At 35.5% G+C, this 12,921-nt stretch overlaps 1 protein-coding gene and 1 pseudogene across 1 annotated transcript; both read right to left on the bottom strand.

The window, feature by feature from the left end:
- Positions 1-10,171: 10,171 nt before the first annotated feature.
- LOC140853313 (patatin-like protein 2) lies at positions 10,172-11,634 on the bottom strand (annotated as a pseudogene).
- A 152-nt stretch (positions 11,635-11,786) lies between these two features.
- LOC140853312 (patatin-like protein 5) lies at positions 11,787-12,317 on the bottom strand. The gene is made up of 2 exons (XM_073247774.1): positions 12,080-12,317; positions 11,787-11,972 (listed from the first exon to the last, which is right to left on the bottom strand). The coding sequence occupies exons 1-2, from the start codon at positions 12,242-12,244 to the stop codon at positions 11,787-11,789; spliced, it is 351 nt and encodes a 116-aa protein (XP_073103875.1). The 5' UTR covers positions 12,245-12,317.
- Between the last annotated feature and the right edge of the window lie 604 nt (positions 12,318-12,921).

Genomic DNA, 12,921 nt, shown 5'->3' with positions numbered 1-12,921 from the left:
AGATTTTATCATAAATATGGGATTATTCGCAACGAAACTTGTTTCATCACCAATAGTTAAAAAATTGAAAACTGAGAAAAAAAATCAAAAATTGATCATTATTTATGATGAAATTTTTTATCATAAATAAACTATTTTTATGATGAAAAAAAATTCATCATAAATACATATTATATTTATTTTTATTTGTAAACAGTTCATTTTATGGTTTATGAGGCATGCTTTTTTATATTAATCGTCTCAAAGTTTCTCTGAATCTATCTCATTGCTCAATTTTGTATAAGTTGTTGCTTCTATAGACTGACTAGAGATCATAAAGTACAAAGGCTTTGTATCTATTCAAGAACATAGAAAGGTGATAATTCAAGATCTTTATACGTTAAAACATGATCCACAAAAAAGTTATTTATATGGTGGCATGATAAGGTAAGTTTACTCTTAAGACTTAGATCCTGTCTTTGAATTTGAGTTTCAATGCTCCCCCTTTCCTCTTGTTTTGCAAGAAATTATTGCTTTCTTTCTAAAGAATAGTGAAAGAGAAGTTTGAGAGAATAATATTCTACAGGTTTTTGTAGTATCAATATATCCTTTGGAGCTATGTTCTTCTGTCATGTGATGGAAGCATTTGACATGCTATTTGTGCATGACAGTGTCAGCGAAGGTTAATTTGCTAAGGTATTGCTTTATGAGATGGACACAATAGAAAAGATAATTCTTATTTTACCAATATTCTCATCATAAGTATTCGATAATTTATGACTCAATCTTGATAGATTTCTCTCATGATCTCAGAATCACCATGATATTCTCGTACTCCGACTTTCGGAATGAGGATTTCAAGAAGAAGACGAGTTCTTTGGAGATCGAAAATCTCAAAACTATCGATCTCCCATAGTGCCTACTCTATTGCGGAAGTCGAAGAGCTGTTCTTATAACAATTATTACCGACGTAAATTAAACTTTTCGTCGAAATTATAATTTTCATGTACGTAATTTTTTTGGAGGAACAATCACAAATTAACTATTTATATAATTTTTTGATTAATAAAAAATTATTTTTTTGATGAAATTATTTTTAAAAAAATTTAGACCAAAAATTTTATAGAATAAAAAAAATTAATTTTATTTTTCATCATGAATATTTTTTTAATGTCATTTTTCGTTATTAAATTTTTTGGATGGAAAATTTTTTTGGTGAAAAAATCTAAAATTAATTTTTTATAAAATTGTTATTGAAAAGATAGTTAATTATTAGTGATGTAAAACAAATTTTTATCAAAAATATTATTTAAAATTTTTTTTTACCAAAATTATTGATGATAAAAATAAAACTTACATTATTAATAAATTTATTAATGATGAAATTTTTTATTTTCATCATCAATAATTTTTTTTGTGAAATTTTTTAGAGAGAAAATTTTTTAGTGAGAAAACTTTTTTTGACAAAAATTATTGGTGACGAAAAAAATTTTTGTTATCAATAAATTTATTAACGATGATTTTTTTTCATCACCAATAATATTTTTTGGATGAAATTCTTTTAGAGAAAATTTTTTTAGTGAAAATTATTTTTTTGACTAAAATTATTGGTGATGAAAATTAAATTTTCATTGCTAATAGCATTATTAATGATGAAATTTTATTTTTTCATCATAAATATTTTTTTTAATGGAAAAATTTTTTTAATAAGAAAATTTTTTGGCAAAAAATTATTGATGATGAAAATAAAATTTTTATTCTAATAAGTTTATTAATGATAAAAAAAATTTTCATCGTCAATAATTTTTTTTAGGCAAAATTCTTTTAGAGAAAAAAATTTTTAAGTGGAGATTTTTTTTTGGTGGGCATTATTGGTGGTGAAAATTAAATTTTTGTTGCTAATAATATTATTAACGATGAAATTTTATTTTTTCATTATAAATAATTTTTTTTAGAGAAAAAATTTTTTTAGTAAGAAAATTTTTTTTGACGAGAATTGTTGGTGGCAAAAATAATTTTTCATCGCTAATAATTATATTTACGATAAAAATTTTCATCACTAATAGTTTTGCATTTAATGCATATCAATTCAATGTCCCTTCGCACGAAACCCTCTCCTCTCCCTCTCCCCCTCTCCCCTCTCCTCTCTCCCTCTCTCCTCTTCTCTCTCTGTGCTCTCCCCTCTCCTCTTTCCACTCTCCTCTCTCCCTCTCCGTGCTCTGCCCCCTCTCTTCCCACCGGCAAGCCTGTCTCCACCGTCACCGTCGTCGTCCGTCGTCCGCACCGTTGCTGTGCCACTATTGCCGTTGCCGTCTGCCGGAGGTAAGGTATTCCACCCCATTTTTTTTATGTTGATCGGGCCATCAGGGGGCGAAGGGGGTTGCGGGGGTGGGGACATGGGTGGCCGGTGGCAGCACGGGGCTAGGGAGGGGGTCAGTCGGCGGAGATGGGATCGGGGGGTGGTCGGGGGTGAGACGGGGGTGAGGATGGGTTCGAGGGGCGGTCGGGGGTGAGATGGGGGTGGAGAGGGGGCTGTGGGTGGCCGGCAACATCACAGGGCCGGAGAGGGGTTCGACCGACGGAGACGGGATCGATCAGCAGAGATGAAGTCCGCCGACAGTCGGGAGCGAAATAGGGGTGGGGATGGGTTCGGGGGGCGATTGGGGGCGAGACGGGGGCGAGGGGGCCGTGGGCAGCCGACAGCGCCACGGGACTGGGAAGGGGGTCGACCGATAGAGATGGGGTCGTGGGGCGGCCGGGGGCGAAACTGGTGCGGGGATGGGGTTGGGGGGCGGCCGGGGGTGAGACAGGGGTGGTCGGGGGTGAGACGGGGGTGGGGACGGGGCCATGGGTGGTCGACGGTGCCACAGGGCTGGGTAGAGGGTCGATCGGTGGAGATGGGGTCGGGGGGCGATCGAGGGTGAAATGGGGCGGTGAGGGGGTCGACCGCGACACGGCGATGCCATAGGGCCGTGGAGTGGGTCAGCCAGGGAGGGGGTCTGCAGGGAGGGGTGGGTGACGATGGGGAGGGGGTCAGCTGGAGACGGGTGGGTGACGGTGGAGAGGGAGGAATGGAAGAGAGAAATAAGGGGGAAAATAGAAAAAAAAGAAAAAAAAGAAAGAAAAAAAATAAAAAAATGAAAAAAAAATATTAATTAAATATTTTATTATTTGATTGATAAAAATAAAATTTGGATCACGATTCGAATTGTATCGAGGTCAGGATTCGGATTGAGATCCCGAAAAATCATGACTCCCATGTGATGATGCAACGTTTGCTTCCTGTGGTCATGTGTGGCTATTTGGATAGTGATGTTCAAACTGTATTGATTGAGTTGGGAGTATTTTTTTGAGAACTGTGCTACCGAAAATTGAAGATTAACTTACTTGAGAAGTTTGAGAAAGATATCATACTCATTCTTTGTAAGTTAGAAAAAGACCATCATTTTTTGATGTTATGGTGCATCTGGCTATTCATCTTCTGAAGGAAGCTCTTTTGGCCAGATCGGTACACTATTGGTGGATGTATCCTATTGAAAGATAAAAAAATTGTACGCACTTTGTCATATCAGTTATAAGATATAAATATATTTTTAAAATTTAAATTTATTTTTATTTGCAGATTCTTGGGTATCCTAAAAAAATATGTGTGCAATAAAGCACGACCTGAAAGGTCTATAGCGTAAGCATACGTAGCTGCGGAATATGTCATATTTTTCTTGATGTATCTTAACGATATCGAAATAATATTCAATCGTACAGATCGTAACGTAAATCATGAATGGGGTGACAGTAAATCGATGCTGTCTATATTTAAATAAATGATTCGACCCATTGGTGGAAGGAGATATGAATTTATGGACATGAATGAGCTATCCAAGGTACACTTCTATGTTCTAAATAATTATAAAAAAATTGAAGATTTTATTGAGTAAGTACCATCTTAACATATTATTTAATATTTTAAGTAATTTTTTCATATCGATGTAAAATTAAAAATCATAATTTGTTATAGTGAGCACAAGAGTATATTATATAGAAAGAATAATACGGATGCTGATGATCGATATAGGAGAAAATTTATAAAATAATTTGGTAATCTTGTAAGTTATACTAGTAATATGTTATTTTTAATAATTATAAAAATAATTATTTAAACCGACATAATTTTTTATTTTATGATATAGATAAAATATAAATATTTTAATAAAGAAGAAGGTATGATCGATGAGTTGTAGGATTTAGCATGTGGTCTGGATTGAAGGGTTAACCATTATGCATTCTGTATCATTGGAGGAATAAGATTTCATACAATGGAGCTTGAGATGCAACGATGGATCCAGAATAGTTAGATTCGTACGATAGGATATGAAGGAGAAGAAGAGATTGAATATTATAGTGTACTGACAGATATCATAGAACTGAAGTATGAATCCAGTAATTCTGTATTCTTATTTCAGTGTGAATGGTGGGATATTAGCAATAAAAAAATCAATATTCATATCGATTTACACTTTATCAGTGTAAATTTTGCAAGAACGTGGTACCAGAATGAGCTGTATATATGAGCAACTCAAGCGAAATAAATAATATATTTGAAAGATCTAAAGTATTGAGATAATTGACATGTCGTACAAAAAATAACACCTAGAGGCGTATATAACATACCATCCTGATTAGAGATGGATAAAAATTTGAATTTACATAAAGAGAAAATTTTTCAGCAAGAAGAACAAATATTAGTCGAGCTTCTTATTGATAAAGAACTTGTAATGGCTTCTTTGAATAGGGCTAATCTGCCGTCCAATGAAGTTGAAGTTGATTTTGTATGTACTCTTGATGAGTCAGAGTGTGATGATCAGTTAATAAATGACAATGAGATAGAAGGCGACACATATGTCGATTATTATGATTCAGAAGAGGATCTACACCTCGAGGAAGATACGAATATTGATGAGTAGATCTATATTCTTTGTTCAATCTTCTCTTACGATAATGGTATGCGATATAACTTTATTCATGATAATATAATTTATTTTTGATTATTATTGTTCAATATTATGTTCATTTATATATCAAGAATTGCAGATATGGTATCAGGAGACAGACGATGATATTCGCATTCGCAGTCTATCCCGGAGGCTGAGGCATCTTCATCGATTTTCACTGTCGCACCAGCTCCATCGCCAGAGGATCCTGCACTGGCAGATTCCAGTGAGGTGGGTCCGAGTGATATTATGATACTTTTTATATAATAAAATTTAATTTTTTTTATTTGGATAGCTATAATACTAGTGATTTATTTATTATTGTTTCAGGTCAGTCTCCACTAGTAGTGAGGTAAGGGCGAGATCCATCGAAAAACTTTACTCTAGAGCATTGAAGACGCGAGCACCCAGGGCAGCATCTCCGTATCGAGATACCACCTGGCTACATCAGGCCCATTAGGGGATGGTGCGAGCCGTGACAGATCGAGTTGGGCATCATATGCCGCAGCTATGCCCCCGTGATGCTTTTCGATTGAAGTTGCGTTGTACCGGCTCAAAGAGAGATTTTCTACATCTAGTTACAGATAAAATAAATTATACTGTGAATATTTAAATAGCACGATATTCATCTAATATTTATTATTGATGGGATATATTTGATATTATTGATTTTGAGGAGGATCGCATGCAGCAAGCTGTAGACGCTCATTTATCTTTGCATTTCAAAGAGTATCACTACCACATCCATCAGCATTGATATCATATGATGCAGGATCATAGGGTGGAGGCAGAGTGACAGCGACCCTATGACAACATCACTATAGATGATTGAACTGTCATATGCTAGCATTATGAGAGGATCCGACATATCAGGTTACACATCCAAATTTTTTTTAGAGTTTAATAATTGAATCATTTATTCTTAAATTCAGTTTGTTATTTACTAATTTGACTGCTAACTGTACAGAGAAAATATACCCAGAACGTCGTGAATCAGGTTAGACAGACCATACCGCATTGTGGGGGTTCGAAGTTATTCGCTCGTCACATGGAGCAGATGGTAAGTAATTTCTGATTAGTATATAATTCTCTAGCTATTTAAAAAAATTTTAATTAATTATTTTCAAATTACAGAGAGATGCTGAGAGTGGCGAGTTTTTTGATAGGATCGATATCTACTAGCAGACCCACTAATGATGGTCAGGAGAATGGACGACGGGGAGTCAGGAGCTCTTTGTAAATTTTTTCAATTATTTTTTTCATTCGTAATTTGATTTTCAGTACAAAATTAAAATACTATAATTTTAATTTTCAGATCCCAGCCTACCTCTGAGGGCTCAACCGCATCCACAGATAACGAGATCTGTGATTAGATATTTGGTACGAGATCCTGTTGTGTTAGGAGTCTAGGGCATGGGATCACTGCTCCTTCATTCTCACGCTCGTCCAGGGCTGACAACCATGTTGCTTGCAATGCTCGACTAACGGAGGTCCAGAGGCAGGCTGAGCAGCAAGCTGATGAGTTGACTGCATGCGTCGATGAGTATCAGCAGCTTCAGATCCAGATGATGGAGTAGATGGTATAGATGGAGCAGATGATGTAGCTGATGAGACAGCAGCAGGTCGGTCTGAGCTCATCGAGTGCTCCCCTTCCCTAGCTCATTCGTCTTCTATAGATGCCGACACTAGATGGCCTATTTGTGTAGCTTTTTATTTTTATTTTAGTCCTCTTATAATTTTAATTTAATATAATAAGATGATAAAATTTATTTGTGAGTTTATTGTATGAATTTTTTATTTTTAATTTATAAAAAATATTATAAATATAAATTAAATATAAATATTTATAATTTTTTTAAAAAAAATTATAAATTATTAGCAATGGAATTATTTTTGATAAAATATTGATCGTTAAAAAATATATTAGCGATAAAAAATTGATCGTAAATAATTTTTTTAATATATTTAAAAATATTAAAATTTTATATTAAATTAATAATGATGAAAATATTTTTATCACTATTAATTTAATATTTATTAGTGATAAAAATTTATGTCAAAAATTACGTTATTTGTGATGAAAAATTTACATCGCTAATATTTTTTTAAATTTATATTTTATAAAATTTTTTAATTAAATTAATAGCAACGTAAATTATCTTTTTTTATGACTAAAATTTTTTATCATAAATAATTTTTTAAAAAATAATTTTTTTAATGATGAAAATTTTTCATCAGTAATATTGATTGTTTGCGATGAAATTTTTTTTTCATCGTAAATAATTATCAACGATGATATTATGTGCAACTAAATATTAGCGATGAAAATTTCGTCGCTAATAACTATTAGCGATGAAAATATTCATCACTAATATCATGTTTTGTTGTAGTGAGTGGGACTGAGAGAACATGAGCACGAGAATGATGGATTGGGTGGGGGTGTAGGGATCCGATTCTTTGACCATCAAGAATATTTTTTTTTCATATAATTTTTAAAGCAAACAGATAAGAAAAGAAAAATTTTTGAATCTCACAAGCCTAGGAAAAGAGCTCTCGATTAGCATCCACCTCCTCTCTCGAGTCCGACAAAAAGTAAATTCTAGGTCTCGTGGGATTCCAATGATATCCTAGGATTTTTTCTATAAAAACAATGCCACCTATTCTCTTTAGGCATTGCCCCTCATGCATCCTCAATCAAACTGCCATTGAAATCTATGAGATTTTCTTGATTTTTCATTAAGCATTATTCGCAAACCACCACCGTTCTGATCGGAAAAGAGGATCAAGTACTTCTCTAGAAATGAGGTATGGCCATTAGACCCCTGCTTTTCCTTTTTTTTGGGTAGGGAGGTTCTATGGGCATTATCGTTGGTAGGTAGGGGTTGGAGTTTGTGAACAAGACTTTCCTTGTTTTGTTCTCTTCTTCTGTCAAGTCGGCCACTAGCGTCAGATGTGGCTGTGCTTAGATTGCCAAGGGTCAAAGCTGCTATAGCAATTGGGGGTTATCGCTGCCATCGGGGATCGCCGATGTGGGAGGGGAGGTGGTTGTTCCTAAAGCTTTTTGCCTTCTTTATTTTTTTTAGAAAGCCGAAACAAAAAAGATAAGAGAAAATTAAAAAAAAACTCCCTCTTTCCTCTCTTTTCTTTCTCTTTCATCTATACTCTTTCTCTCTATATATATTTAGTGACCTAGTGGTGGGTCCAAAGGTGTTTTATGGTGTGGGTCAACCCTAGGAGAGATCCCAACTCTGAATTGTGAAGTCAAGGTTAGTCTTTTATAACTTTCTATCATAAACCATGAACATTTACATTTGATCTGATGGGCCTAACTTTGTAGGTGAGCATTGCTTAGGCAAGATGATGTTAAGCCAAACTCCCTGGCCTTGAGTTCAAAGATTTAGGAGTCGGTCGATATTCATAGTGTTTGAGTCAATCGTCGGTGGAGGTAGAGTTTTCAACATGATTGTCTATATGTTTATAAAAATCATATAAATATGCATATGTACGATTGATGTATATTTTATAACTACGGTACATGTATTATACATTATTGAATTAATGTTGCTTGAATTATAATTAATTGGTGCTTAATAATATCTGAGTAGGAAAAACATAACTTAATTGATAGGATTTGAGCGGCATCTGGATTAGTTGGTCATGCAAGAAATATAGCATATATATTAGATTAGCTTCGAACTAGTGTGCGCATTGTGTTTGATTTACCATAGGCTAGAGTATGATTGTGATTATAATGATGCCAAAAATCAGATCATAATTTTAATAATATAGATAGGGTATGGGCAGTATTTGGACAAATTGGTCATATAAGAAATATGGTATGCGTGTATGTATTGAATCCATTTTGGACTAAGTTGTAGCATTGTATTTGATCTATCATAAGCTGAAGTACGATTGTAATACGTCCTCTATTGGAAAGACAAATATAATGTTACATAATTATAAAAGTGAAAAAAATGAAAGCATGTAGACTAATTCACCATGCATGAAATGTGGCATATCAGCCACGAGTTGAGATAGGATATTATGATTACTGACCATGGATGGAAGAATAGTACCATCGAATCAATCTTGAAACAAGATGGATATATATAGGAGATAATTCTAGAGTTGGAATAAAAGGTATAGGCACCCACAATGCTGAATGATGGTCGTACTATACATGCTCATATATGGTGTCCTATATGTATTAGATATTTAATGAAACTTGGTTTCTGTAATTGCCCTTCTGTATGGCTTCACAAGTTTTGGTCATGTTTAATTACCTAATCTCCCATAAGTTAGAAGTATTAGATTGCTTTTGATGATATTTGAGTTTGGTTGAGAATCAACTAGATAAAATAATCAAAATTTTAAGAATTGAACGAGAGCATGAATATTTATTTGAGCAGTTTAAGATGCTCTACAATGAGATAGAGATACATTGACAGTTGACCATTCTTAAAGCTTCATAACAAAATAATGTTGCAGGTAGATGGAATAGAATACTTTTAAGGATGGTTAGGTCAATGATGGTGCAAACAAATCTTTCTATTTCATATAGAGGGGATGCTTTTCTGACTGTGTCCATATACTTAACCATGATCTTCTTCAATAATAGGTACGGGCATACTTAACCATGGTCTTCTTGGGGGTCTGCTGCCTATATATATTCACGATCCTTCTCACAATTACGAATAATTGGGTCTAAAAGAAAAATAGTGTATTTTTATAAGATATCCCAAACACTCCATTATATATCTTTTTCACCAAATTCATTTACTAGAAAAGCACTACGTACGTTTAGTATCTCCTACAAACAACACCTCAAGTGGGAAATTGAAGTTCCAATATTTTCAATATCACTAATTCGTTCACTTAAGCATCAAATGTTTGATTGCTTTTTCAGTGCAATCTCCGGAAAGGTCTTCTTTAGCAATAGGTGCGAGCATACGATCTCTCTTCATTTAGACAAGCAACAAGATATGATTCTTCTATCAAAAGAAAGAAATCATATGCATGTATTATAGAACAGATTATCTCCCAAACTTTTTGTTCAGAAATGTTATTTTAAGATCAATACTTTCAGAAATGCTATTGGTCCTAAAAAAAAAAGAATAAAAGAATATTTTGTAACAGAAAAGAAAGAATAAAAGATTTTTTTTTTTTTTGATGTAAAAAGGAAGTAGCAGGAAGCTACCCCATTTTATTCAATGAACAAAGAAGAATGAAAGAATAACTTTATTCCATAGAAGAAGGGAATTAATTGACGATCTCTTGTTTGGCACCATGCCGATGCTATCAATTCAAATGCATCTTCCCAAGCCTGAGTCGTCTTTCATCGGAAAGCATCTTGGCAAAACGAGTCAGTTCTTCTTCATTTGTTCCTGCCATTGGGACCGCTTCGTACACTCCAGAGTCTAGGTTCTCCCTCGACACCGATTTCTTTAGCAGTTGTTTGCCAATTTGAACGAGCTTCATTAAATTCTCTTTGGAAGATACGTCTACAGATGCTGTGTCACCCATCAAAGTATCATCCTACAAGCAAACCAAATAGTTCAGTCGCATGCATCCATCGTCCATCAAATCAATAAGAAACTTAGAAAATGAAATCTCGTTATCATTCCTTTAATTAGCGGCTAGAATGTTATTATTACCTGTATCCGAAGATAGTTGCCCTCGCAATGCAATGCTTGGAATACGACAGAGGCATGGATGTCCACCATATCAGAGCTAGCTTGACTAAAACTATCAATCAATGGTGTCGTGCCATTGTTGTATAGCCATTCAAGGACGCCCCACTTGGATGCCTTGGATGCATTCAATTTCTCTTCTTGCTTGGCTGATCCAGTCCCCAACGAGAGAACCAGAAATTTTCCATAGTCTACTGGCTTGATTGGCAAGAAGTCAGCATTTTGTAGGAAAATTTCTTTCGTAACTTCATTCAAGGCCAATAATGTCTGTTCTCAATCATTTAAGATGATTACAATCGACGCGTTAGTTTTTCTTTATAAAATAATGCAGAAATTAATAACTGAAATGGTGTTCTTGTGATGACTTATTGGATTATTTGCCGCAACCCCTCCATCAATGAGATTAAAGCTTCGGGACTTTCCGTCGACGTATTTGGTTTGAAAATAGTGTGCGGGAAGGTATGTCGGGGCTGCAGAAGTACTTATGCATATATCTGACAGAAGAGCATCTTTTGAAGCTTCCTTCTTAGCCTGTAGAGAAGGGGAAGAGGTAAATTTAACTTTATGCTTGCCTAATTGTGTCAAAGGAAGAAAAAGAGTTCATGCCAAATTTAAATGGTGTTTTTGGGAGAGGGAAACATATATAATATATACCTCAAAGGTGGAGAAGATGGTAGGCTGGAGAAGCTTGATGTCAAAAGTGGGAATAACTACATTTGTTAAAGTCCGATGGAGTCTAGTCCCACCAAGCAATTGCTCTACTTTGGAGTGGAGATACTTGCCGTCATACTTTGGACCCGTGATGCTGCCAAATAAGCTCGCCACTGATCCAAAAATTCCCCTGCTGCATGGAGAAGCATCATGAATTGCTTAATGTAAGTGGGCAACTATAAATTCTTATCACAGAGTTATCATATATACAAATTTTCATTCAATTCCTTAAGCCTCAGTCTTTGGTTACGTATAAACATGCGCATGTATCATAGTCTGGAGTTTCATGTACACATCAGACCTGGTCTTCATTTTTTTTTTTTTTTTGGTTTTTCTACTCCTAGGTATGACTAGAATCACTCTTCTCAACATCTCTAAATTCAATTTTTTGAGGAGTTTGGACGATGTCTCCCCATACTTACCCACTCTTGGGAAAAATCTTTGGACAATTTTGAAGGTAGAATTCATTGATGTCCTTCGCCGCGAAGAGTGGACGATTATTCTCATCTGGAGCAGCGAGCATGGAGGTCACCAACCCACCAGTGCTTGTTCCAGCAATAACATCAAAGTAATCCGCAAGTCTCACATCCTCTCCATCAAGCTCCTGCATGTAGCCAAACAAACGTTATTGTTGCTTGCCGAGGAAGAATATTAATTGCACCTATCAATTACATGTAGAACTTCTTGATCTATTGAATGGAATTTCCCTACCTGAAGCTTGGATTCGAGGAAGGCAAGGATAGTTCCTGGGATGATGCCTCTCACACCCCCGCCATCTATGCTCAGCACTGTAACCATCTTTCCAAGGGAAGGTGGAGACCTTGGCGTGGCGGTGCCATTGCTGACGGTTGAAAGGCTCAAGCTAAGAGAACCCATGAAGCTGTCTATCGGGCTTCAAACAAAGCTAGGTCTGTGCAATTCAAGAGTTAAGAGTATGAATCAAGGGATGCTTAATAGCTTCGGTTTTCGTATGATGAAGAATCCATTCCTAGATTTATATTTATAGGCAACGATGGGGAGGAAAGGGTAAGAGTCAGAAGGTCGATCCCAAAACTAAGTCAGAAAGTCGATCCCAGAACTGAGCCAGAAAGTCAGACCATGCGGATGATCTAGGCATGGCACTTAGACCGGCCCGGGTCAATCTAGCTAGGGGCTATTTATGATGCTAACAAGTAACCACCCCCCATTAGTATTAGAGGATGCCGATTGGTTCCTTATTTCTTTTAAATTTTATTAATTGTTTTTTAGTGTGGGTCCAACTAAGTTTATAATCATAACAATGCAGATTAGTGGTAAGAGGTCAGATCCAATTATGATGGCGTCTAGACCAATCATTCTAAGACAAAAAACAAAGCCTCATAAATGCACGTATGACTTCCCCTTGTGGGGTTTCTTCTTTTGAATAGAAGATTTTAAACGGTCCATCTCGTTTGCATGGCCGCGGAAATTTAGAAGCGGTCAAGCAATTGATGTTCTTCCAATACCGGCCCCTGGAACTTTTCTTTTCTTTTTTTCTTTTTTTTTGGTTCGTGGGGAGAGAGAGTCGCCTTCAA

The sequence above is a fragment of the Elaeis guineensis genome, chromosome 13 (genome assembly GCF_000442705.2).
Source record: "Elaeis guineensis isolate ETL-2024a chromosome 13, EG11, whole genome shotgun sequence".
NCBI classification, from domain to species: domain Eukaryota; kingdom Viridiplantae; phylum Streptophyta; class Magnoliopsida; order Arecales; family Arecaceae; genus Elaeis; species Elaeis guineensis.
Note: the sequence above shows the minus strand (reverse complement) of the source record. Positions and strands in the feature narration are given on the sequence as shown.